The 10,662-nt window shown below is 51.1% G+C and overlaps 1 protein-coding gene across 2 annotated transcripts in view; it reads right to left on the bottom strand.

The window, feature by feature from the left end:
• Positions 1 to 983: 983 nt before the first annotated feature.
• The window catches only part of GOLGA5 (golgin A5), a 37,944-nt gene continuing 28,265 nt past the window's right edge, over positions 984 to 10,662 (bottom strand). Inside the window, exons 11-13 of one of the 2 annotated variants that reach the window (XM_045823524.1) lie at positions 6,403 to 6,508; positions 2,680 to 2,743; positions 984 to 1,498 (exon numbers count right to left, since the gene is read on the bottom strand). In XM_045823524.1, coding sequence (XP_045679480.1) covers positions 1,418 to 1,498; positions 2,680 to 2,743; positions 6,403 to 6,508 — 251 coding nt within the window. In that variant the 3' untranslated portion in view covers positions 984 to 1,417. Of the gene's footprint in view, positions 1,499 to 1,573; positions 1,790 to 2,679; positions 2,744 to 6,402; positions 6,509 to 10,662 lie in introns of those variants that run through there. The other variant, XM_045823525.1, reaches the window with a different exon arrangement.

The raw sequence follows: 10,662 nt of genomic DNA, 5'->3' as shown, positions 1-10,662 counted from the left end.
TTAGATGATGCAGTGCTCTCTGCCTTTTCCATTCACGCGAAGTTGAAAAAAGCTCAGACACACCTAGGATGAACTTTAAAACTCAACTTTCTTATGAAAAATAAGGAACGTGGACATCTGTCTACTAGTGCACCCAAACTTCTGAGTGCCTTACAATTCAAGTCACAGGTCAACAGACGTCAGAGCGGAGGTGTCCCTGGGAACGGACGCCGGGGCCGGGCCGCTCCAGAGACACTCCCCGCACGCACGGAGGGCTCTGCCCTGGCGCAGCCCGAGCCCTACACGCAGGGTGGGGCGAACGTGGGTTTCCAGTTGTTTGTGAGTGCGCAAAACACGGAGTGCATTCCTGTAGCAGTTCTCAATTGCTGTGTCACGTTCCTGACGGGCAGCTGTACCCCTGCTCTCCCACCCTGTATGTTGATTACATGTGAAGAGAGACCCCAGAACCCAGGGCACAGGGCAGGAACTCAGACGTGTAGGAAAAAGGAAAGCCCAAACACACGTCGCATCGGACTTAACGCGAACAGGATGTCTCTCAGCAAAGGGTGACTCCGCACTGGAGGGTTTCAAGCAAGCGAAGGCTGCCGGCGCAGATTCGGCGCCCAAATGTGACGGGCACGGGCTCGGGGAGTCTGCGCTGCGGACTGCAGGCCCAGGCTGGAGGGCGGGGAGAAGGCAGAGGAGGACAGTGACCGGGTGAGTGGCAGAGACCCGGAAGGAGGGAGGCGGCGCGGTGGGCGGGGCCGGGCGGCCCGCCGAGAACCGGCTGCCAGTGACGTCAGCTGCCGCTGCCGGGCTCTTGTCTGGCCAGATAACTGGAAGGGTCTTATTGAATGGGACTGAAAAAACATTTTAAAAAAGAAAAATGCACAGTACACTTTATTTATGTTCATAAAAAGGGTTATACCAATCAGGCCTTTAACAGGTAAAAACGTAAATCTATTTGCAAAGTTAAACATAGGAAAGTACAAAAGCAGACCGAATTATCAAAAAGCAAACATTTTATTTATATTACTAAATACAATTAATTTCCCTGATTTTCACCCATAACGAGTGTCACCTAACATACAGGCCGGTCTGCACAGAGGCGAGCGACCGCGTGTCTCCATGTGCGTGCATGCTCAGGTGCGTGTGCGCGCACACACACACACACACACACACGCACGCACGCATGGAGCCACCGGCCTTGAACAGCGGCGCTGACCTCGTCACACTGTCTCTCTTAGAAACTCTTACCATTGGAAGGAAATTAGAGGCAGATTTAAGTAGCAGAGTCCTTGTGTAATAACTTAAAAAGTTAAAAGCTTGTAGTGATGAAACAATCTTGCGCGCCCTCCTCAGGGACTTGAGCAATTGACCTTTGTGCGGACCCATGTTCGGAAAACAGCGACCCGTCACTGCGACGACGGGACTCGGCTCATTTGCCGTGTGGCTGGTCGTGGTGCATCTCCGGTGTGTACGTCAGCAGAACGATCATGACCCAGAGGTGAAGCAGAGCCTGAAGCAGGAAGGAACAAGCTGTGGGTTAGTGGGTAGCTCGGTCCTCGCCACAGGCCCCCCGAGGGGTGCGCGGGGGCGGGAACCGCATCCTGCTTGCCTGGTACTCCCGCAGCTGGCACTGTGTCTGCTACACCCTGGGGGCTCGGGGACGGTGACTGAAGAAACAACGTACAGTGGACGGCGGGTAGCGGGCACAGTGCCTACACATTGCTCAGCCAGGGGGAGGACGGTCCTCAACTCGCTCGTAAGGACAGTTACGGTTGGCGTCTGGAGGGGGTCTGGCCATCCTCTGGAGAAGAGGGGATGACAGGCTTGGCAGGAATAAGGTGTCTGGTTTCGGAGGTGACCTGGAGCCCAGCGCGGGACCCCCAGGGACACAGTCCCACTGGTCCCCTGGTGGGGGTGCGGCAGTGTCTGGAGGCCCCGCCCCCCAGTGCCTTCCCCTGAGCAGCGAGCAACGCCCCATCTCGTGCTGCGGACAGTGCCCGCTGTCCGTCTCGGCGTCCCACACCCGGGAGGTCAGCCCGGACGTGGGCGCATTCGGAACCCTTTCTGAGGCCGTGCGATCTTTTTCCTTCCGTTCTCTCCAGCCCCCCACTCCTTCAAAACGTCTTATTTAAAGGAGTAACTCTACCCTCCAGTGGATCACAGAGAAATTGCTTTCTAAGAATGCTTTCATTTCTCTTGGAGAAAAAAATGCCTGCCTTAATTCCACTCAACCCCTTTCAAGCACCCCCTCAGAACAGTGCGTGAGTTTTTAGGCTCACAGGACACATGCAGGGGCATGCCCAGCGATGGTAACCACCTCATTAGAGCGGAGAAATCCGAACAAGAATAAATCCAGCTTAAGATCTTCTTAGAAAATAAAGCAAAACACATGAAAGCAACTTCACATCAAGATAAAAATGGAGCTAGTTGTTTTGTATTGTATTTTTATCATAAGGGGGCTTAGGAAGGGAGGTAACTTAGACTGCACTGAGGTTAACTTTGTTGTAGGGAAAGTCTCTCAGCAATTTATATTTTAAACATAACAAATGGTCAACTTCACTTGCATATTTTAAGAAAAAAAAAACTTAATTGCCAAAACTGATTGCCATACTCTTAGTCAAAAAGACCAGTAGCTAAAAAAACTAGTGAAAACTCAAACGCAGTGTTGTTTCTTTAAACGAGCTCACTCACCATGTATATGATGACAAAGACTCGTGCTATGGGGTATCTTCGGAGGAAAATCCCCAGACGGATGCTGTGGGGGGGGGGGGGGAGAAGAGAAGAGAGTCAGACTGGTAACAGGTCTGGCTGTGCTGATACATAATAATGCTTCCTAACATTTCACTCATTGATACTAGCTCTGCGGCCACCGCAGGAAAGATTCCGTTGCAGCAGACTGTTAAATAATCACCCGAATACTCACACAGAAACACGGCGGTGTAGACAAACACTTTACCGTTACTTGGGTTTGGCTGTTAGACAAGCTGGTCCCTCCCCCTCTAAATCACCATTTTTCCTCCAGGAACTGAAGTTATAAAGCGTAAGGCAAGCGTGAAAACACAAACAGGAAAAAGCCTGGTTGGAATTAACCTGCCAACTGCTCATCTGAAAGCTTTTGCATGGACCCCTGGTTCTAAAAGGCACAGAGCTGCAGAAACTTGAGCAAGCACTTCAGTGTACACTAAACAAACCTAAGTGAGGTGCGAGGAGCAACACATGACGTGAGGACCTGGTGGCTCAGGCCTCTCCCACACTCCCCCCCCCACCAAGATGGACACAGGTACAAGCAAATACGCCTTTCTTCTGTCTTTCTGCTTCTTCCGCTGCCATGAGCACAGTGCCTGGCATACAGGTTCTCTAAAAATTGTTGTGTAAGTTGAATAAATGAACAGGTAAGACAGATGTGCATATTGATTTGGAGATAGTAACGACGGCATCCTAGGTCCACGGCATCGTACTTAGTAAATCATCCTCCATATTTCTAACACCGTAGCTCTGTTCTGCCACAGAAAGGTTAAGAACAGATTGCTCTTTTATGCCATACTTCATTGAAACTGTGTTTAATCATCAACACTAAAAGACAAAAGAGTTTAGTAGGATATCTAGACACGAACTTTACCCAGGCTACATATAAACTTAAAACCTCTTTTCCTTTAAAAGATAATAAAGACAGCTTCCTAATCCATTATTGTCACTCCACTTCGCAGTGGAGTAAACACTATTTACAGTTAGCACGCGCACAAAAACCATGACGGTGGGGGTTTGGGTTAGATGTGAGGCAGGACTCTGTTTTCTAAGCCCCCTCCCTCCTCTTCCCTTCAGCGCGGTCCTCGGGCATCCACCCGTGTCTGGCGGTTTCTTCTAGCACGTCTCTTGCTTCATTTATTTTGGTTGCTACGTACGGAGATCCAGCTTTAACTGGGTGATTCAAAATCGTGATTTTCCTGTGAGTCGTTCTCATCTTGGCCTTGCCGGCAGATGGCCTACACCCCAAGTAAGACGAGCTTCTTCCCTGCTCATTTGTTGCTCAAATCCTCCTCCACAGCAGGAGGAGGGGCTAGGCGCCCAAACCTTCTTCTGTGGTTACGTGGTCTAGGCAGGGCTGCCCAACCCGCAGCCCGCAGGCCTCACGCAGCCCGACACGAAATTGTAAAGTTACTTAAAACCTATGTTTTTTTTTTGCTCATCAGTTTTCATTAGTGTTTGTGTATTTAATGTGTGGCCCGAGACACCTCTTCTTTCAGGGGGTCCAGAGACGCCAGAAGGTTGGACAGCCCTCGTAGAGGTTTCCAGGTCTGAAATACACAGCACGTGTGTATTCTGCACGTGCAGAACCTGCCACACCCAGCCCTGCAGCTACCAGACTCTGGGTCAGGCCCTGGTCCATCTCCACGTCCCTCTGGCCATCTGGCGGAGCCAGGCGAGTGCTCAGCACAGCGCCAGCCCTTGCCAGCGGGCATGATGCTGCCGAGGGCAGCCATGGCGATGTGGCTGAGAGAGACCAGAAACAGTTCCTCCCTCCCTTCCTTCCTTCACACTTTCATTAGCAGGTGCTTGCTGTTTGCTGACTTTAACAAAAAAAAAATCAAGTTATAAACTTTTATTACAAATTAAAAAACGAGGTTCTTAAAAATCTCAATTTGACCAGACATGAAAGAAACAATTTAAAACAATTTAAAAACCTTTAAAGACGTATTGGGCTTCTTTTTAAAAAAAAAACAGAACAAAAACCCCACACGCCTGCCACCACCACAAAGAGGTCTGTAGGTGAACGCAATGAAACCCCGCGCTGCACAGGTGCTGCAGACAGACAGGTCTAGGCATCTGCCTGCGGGCGCAGGGGAGCACTGAAGCTCTGCAGCCCCAGGCTCCCATCCACTTCTCGCTGCAGGAGTTTCATGTCCGGTTCCCCTTGCTGGACCACTGAACCGGGTGACGGTAGAGATCCTAAGCCGGCATCACTCAGCCCTGCCCTGCTCAGCCCCGGGAGCAGACGAATCCTCAGCTGGTGGATCGGCTGCTTTTGTCTCTTGGCCTCTTTGTGGTTTAGGGTTTTCTGGGCGTCTGTGTTGGTAACTGACGTTGTGGTGGTACCGGTGTCGAGGCGGCTGCTGACCGTGGGTCTCATCTCGAGCTTCCTCATCTCCTTCGCGGCCGTCCTCTGTGGGCCGTCTCCGGCGAGGAGGGCCCCTGCGGAGCCGCAGTGTGTGGCCCCGATACACACTCTCTGGTCAGCCTTGTCCTCCCGCACCCCGGTCGTCACACCCTCCAACTGCTCTCCCTGCAGGGAACTCTGCGGCAGACGCCCACTGGGCCTCCGGGAGCACTCGCCGATCCCTCGCTCTTTCCCCCAGTCTCACTGTCCTGGTAATTCTGCTGGTAATTGCGTGGAGGACGCCTGCGGCGTGCAGAGCGTCCATAATGCCTACGGTATAGTGCTTACAGTCTGCTGCGTCTTTACCGCCCTGCCCTGCAATCCCCCCAGGGCCCGTGGTGCTGGCTGCTGCCGCACCTGTCTCCTTCAACCACGTCGGACTCCGGTCTCTCCATCCCTACACTGCGGGGTACTCCCCGGGGCTGCTGTTCTTCTTTACGGCAGCCTGGCGGACACATACGTCTTCCTTGGTGTCATCCCTGTTGATGAGACCACTTCTGTTTCTTACATCGAATCACTATACCGTTCCCAAAACCTTCCTTGCGATGACCTTCTTGTCCCCGCAGGCAGGTGCCACCAATATGAGGCCGCCCAGGCCACCACTCCCTGCACCCCTGCCTGTGTGCCTGGCTCGCTGTCAGCAGCACCCAGGGGGGAGGCCGCTGGGTCCCGGCCTCGCTGCTCACAACTGCGGTGACGGTGACTGGGGCCGACTGGGGCCGGCTCGGCGGCTGCTCCCGGGGGCTGCGTGGGTGACGGGGCCGGCAGCAGCAGAGGGCTGCTCAGGCTCTCTGGGGTCTGCTCTCTGCTCCTGATCGAACTTTTAAAACATTTTCTATACAAGATGGATGTCTGCTAGTATAAAAGTTTACTTATAAATATATGTGACAAAAATTATATATCATTTATCTAATACACAAAACATATTACAATGAGTACTATTCATTAGTAACATCTTTGATTCTAATCATATGACTAATGAAATAAAACATTCAATTCAAATGGATGCATGTGCATGATAGAGACTTTCTCAGTGAAATGTAATGAGTTTCTAAATAGAGTTTATTACAGAAAGAAGAGAAATGGTCAGCGTTAATCATCTTCAATAAAGTGTTTCATGACACTGAAAGGAAAGGAAAGGAAAAGGTGAATGTCACTTTAAACACGAGCTCCGCCGGACGGACTCACACAGCCGACGCCCCCGGGAAGAGTTATGAGGGCGCCGAGGGCCCCTGCTCACTGTCGCCGCCGCGGCGTACCTGAACTGGTCGATGGAACTGGCGGCTTTGCGGACTCGCCCGTACATCCCAGCCAGGCTGGTCTCTGTGTCGTTGAAAAGAACAGGGACGTTTCGCAGACGCGTGCCTGTGAAACAAGGAAATAGTGAACTGATGTACAGACACCGAAATGAACTTTCTAACAAAATCACAGTTCAATATACCGATTCCAGGTGAAAGACATTCTCAAGGCCAACTTTCTAAATATTGCAGCCAAAGATAAAATCAGAAAGAAACAGATAAATTTGATTATAAAAGGTTTAAACTTCCATATTCCCCAAAGTAAAAGCTAGGAAAATTATTTCTCTACGAAATTAGCAACAATTAAAGTTTGTAAACACCAAAGGTCGCCAGCACTGGGTATTAATGGGCACTGAACTCCCGCCCCAGCAGGAGGGCGGCTGACACCCTGTCTACAAGGCTGGCGTCTCTGGCCCCGTCCAACGGCCCGTCCAACGGCCTGTCCCATGGCCCGTCCCACCTCCCTGCGGTGTCTGACGGCATCTCTGACTCGGCACGCCAGGGCGCCAGGGCCGCGGGACTGACTTCCTGCCCCTGCTGCTGACACACTCACCCGCAGCTTGGCCCATCTCAGAACACGACCACTCCATCCTTCCTTCTGCTCAGGCCAAAAACCTCGACTCCTTTCTCTCTGCCAAGACTCCTTCTGCCAGCAAGTGGGTCAGCTCGCCTTTAAAGTAAACCCCCGCCACCCCCGCTCTGGCCGGAGCACCGGCATCTCTCACTTGCAGTAACACAACAGCTCCTCCCTGGTCCCCTGCCGCCACTCTTAGCTGTCTGCAGGCTGTTCCAGACACCGCAGCCAGAGTATCTGGTTAAAATGCAGGTCACGTCAGCCACTGTCTCAAGGCCCCCCACCAGCTTCCCCCTTTATTCAGGAGAAACGTCCTGCGCAGGCCTCCCGGCCTCCCCCAAGCCCCTCAGGTCACCTCACACCACTGCCCCAGCTGCCCGGCCTCCCCGCCGCTCCTGCAGCATGCCAGCAGCCCCGCCGCCCCAGGGCCTTTGCACCCGCTCTTTTCTCTACCCGAACACTCCTCCCGCAGCTCTCCTCACTGCCCACCATCTCACCTCCCATGGGACTTAGCAAGGTGCTATCTTTACAACGAGGTCTTCCCTGACACCCCAAATTGCAGCCGCATCTCCACCCTTGGCACCCGGCGCCTCCGTCCTCTGCACACACACCCCCTCCTCCGCACACACACACCCCCTCCTCTGCACACACACCCCCTCCTCCGTACACACCCCCCCTCCTCTGCACACACCCCCTCCTCTGCACACACCCCCTCCTCCTTGCACACACCCCCTCCTCCGCACACACCCCCTCCTCGTGCACTTCCTTCGCTGCCTGTCTCCTCCACCTGCACTCCTCGCCAGCAGCGACTGCAGGGTGTCAGAGCCACAGGGTGTCAGAGCCACAGGGCGCAGGCTCTGCCTCTTTTGTTGGCCACTGTCATCTTTAATGCCCAGAACAGTACTTCGTACTAACTAGGCACTTAGTAATTATTTGCTGATTCGGGCAACAAAAATCAAAAGTCTTCAGGCGTATACCTACTGACCCAGCAATTCCACAACTAATCATTTATCCTAATAAAATAAAAGACGTACAGAAAATATTTTCCTCAGAATTGCTTATATTACTGACAAAATTGGCAACAATCTAAATTCCCAACTATATGGAATTCATTACACAAATTATGGAATTTCCACAATAGATTCCTATGAAGCAATATATAAATTACTGTATAAAATATGAAAATGTATTTATATGAAGAGTTAAAAATCAATAAAATGGATACTATAAACATACATAGGAAAAACTCAAAGGATTTTCTAAGATTAAATCTGTTGAAGTGTATATTAAAAAAGTTAACATTCTTTTTGAATATGTATCTTGGAAATACAGATTTCTTTATTAAAATTATAGAGCATGGATATACTTATGTGACTATGTTAGTTTTAATGTTCATAATGGACTGGAAGATTCTTCGAGCCAATTTTGCTGTGAGGCCCCCGAGAGTCCCCTCCCCCGAACCACCTGCCTCGTCGGCAACAGCTCCCCGCGTGCCCCGCGTACAGCAGGGGCCTGCTGGGCCCCGGCCGCGCTGCTCCCCGTCCCGCACCAGCGACGGGCGGCAGTCCTTCCACTGCCCAGTTCACTAGCGACCGTGTCAGCGAGCACACGGCCCGGCCCTCGAATCTGGAGGGCAGTGGATGCTTCTTTGGATGGAACTTCTTTCCAATACAAATGGTCTTTCTCTCACTTCTCAACACCGTGTTGGATTAGCAAGATAAGAAATTAAGGCGAAGATGACGGCATAGGCAGACACGGCTCGCCTCTTTAAACAACCACATGAAAATCACAACTAAAATACAGAACCACAATCACTCGGAACCATCAGAAATCAAGCTGAATGGGAGTCTGACAACTATGGAATTAAAGAAACCACATGCATCCAGACTGGTAGGAGGGGCGCAGACGCAGAATGGGCTGGTCCAACACCCATGTGGATTAAGTTTGGGAGAAATATCTTGGGGGCAAGGAGTCCCAGCCCAGGGTCCCAGTGCCAGGAAGGTAAGTCCCCACAACTTCTGGCTGCAAAAACCAGCAGGGATTGAGTCAGTGGAAGAAACTGCTGGAGCCCCAAGCAGCTCTCCTTGAAGAACCCACACACGGACTCACTCCCTCTGAGCTCCAGCACTGGGGTGGCAGCTTGAAGGGCATCAGCGGTGCACGGGGAGAGATTGAAGTGTCTGGCATCAAGGTGAGCAGAGGCCACTGTCCCTTTGCTAAACACTCCACTCCACAGAGCTGGTAAACTGGTGCCGTATCTGAGACTCCAACAACCTGGCTAACACTGACCTGCCTTGGAGATGCCCAGAGACTCTGCCCCGCCCAACTCAGAGGTCTACACAAGCTGCTTTTCCATAAGACTGGCTGATCTTGGCTCCTAAATCCTACTAAAGAAGCAACAGCTGGCTTCAGTGAGCCCTAATCTTCAGGCAGCCAGATTAGATTCACAGCTTGGCTTCGCCTGGGAATCTCCAAGCCCAGCACAAGTAGCAGCCATCTCAGATTGCTTTATAGCTCAGGCAGGGTGCCTGGGCAAAATACAGGTGGGGGCTGACCTTGGACTGCATCACCTAGGAAACTCCAAGGCCAACACACCCAGTGGACAGCTATAGACCATTTCAGAGCACCACCACCCTGCCCCTGCACAGCTGATCCTCCACGGAGGGCAGAGGTTGGTGGTCAGTGGCCACAGCCAGTCTTTGTTGCTGACTGGCCTGGGTAAATACCTGCCATTGACCTGCCGAAGCAACCAAGGCTCAACTAACTACAAGAAGAGGATGTACTCAGAACTCATGAAGGGCGTACCTCGAGTACCAAACTTAGGTGATGGAGAGGCTGTGCTACTGCCCCTACAGGACACCTACTACATTAGGCCACATTACCAAGACACAGAGTCCAATCAACTTTACCTAATACACAGAAACAAACACAGGAAAGCTGACAAAATGAGGAGACAAAGAAACATGGCCCTAAAGAAAGAACAGATCAAAACCCCAGAAAAACAGCTAAATGAAATGGCGAAAAGCAATCCATCAGATGCAGAATTCAAAACACTGGTTATGAGGATGCTCAAGGAACTCAGTGAGGACCTCAGTGGCATAAAAGAGACCCAGTCAGAAACAAAGGATACTCTAATTAAAATAATGACTTACAGGGAAACAACAGTAAAGTGGATGAAGCCGAGAATTAAACCGATGATTTGAAACACAAGGAAGCAAAAAACAACCACACAGAACAATAAGAAGAAAGAAGAATCCAAAAAACAAGGACAGTGTGAGCAGCCTCTGGGACAGCTTCAAGCATTCCAACATTCACATCACGGGGCTGGTGGAAGGGGAAGAGAAAGAGCAAGAAACTGGAAATCTACCTGAAAAAAACAGTGAAAGAAAACTTCCTTAATTTGGTGAAGAAAATAGACATACAAGTCCAGGAAGCACAGAGTCCCAAACAAGATGGATGCAAAGAGGCCCACTCCAAGACACATCATAACTAAAATGCCAAAGGTTAAATATAAAGAGAGAATCTTAAAAGCAGCGAGAGAAAAGCAGTTAGTTACCAGATGGTTGCCCCATGGGAGGAGGGGAGAGGGAGAGGGGGTGAAGAGGGGAGGGGATTAAGAAGTACAAATGGGCAGTTACAGAGTAGTC

The sequence above is a fragment of the Phyllostomus hastatus genome, unplaced genomic scaffold (genome assembly GCF_019186645.2).
Source record: "Phyllostomus hastatus isolate PE091 unplaced genomic scaffold, TTU_PhHast_1.1 phas_scaffold_501, whole genome shotgun sequence".
Classification (NCBI taxonomy): domain Eukaryota; kingdom Metazoa; phylum Chordata; class Mammalia; order Chiroptera; family Phyllostomidae; genus Phyllostomus; species Phyllostomus hastatus.
Note: the sequence above shows the minus strand (reverse complement) of the source record. Positions and strands in the feature narration are given on the sequence as shown.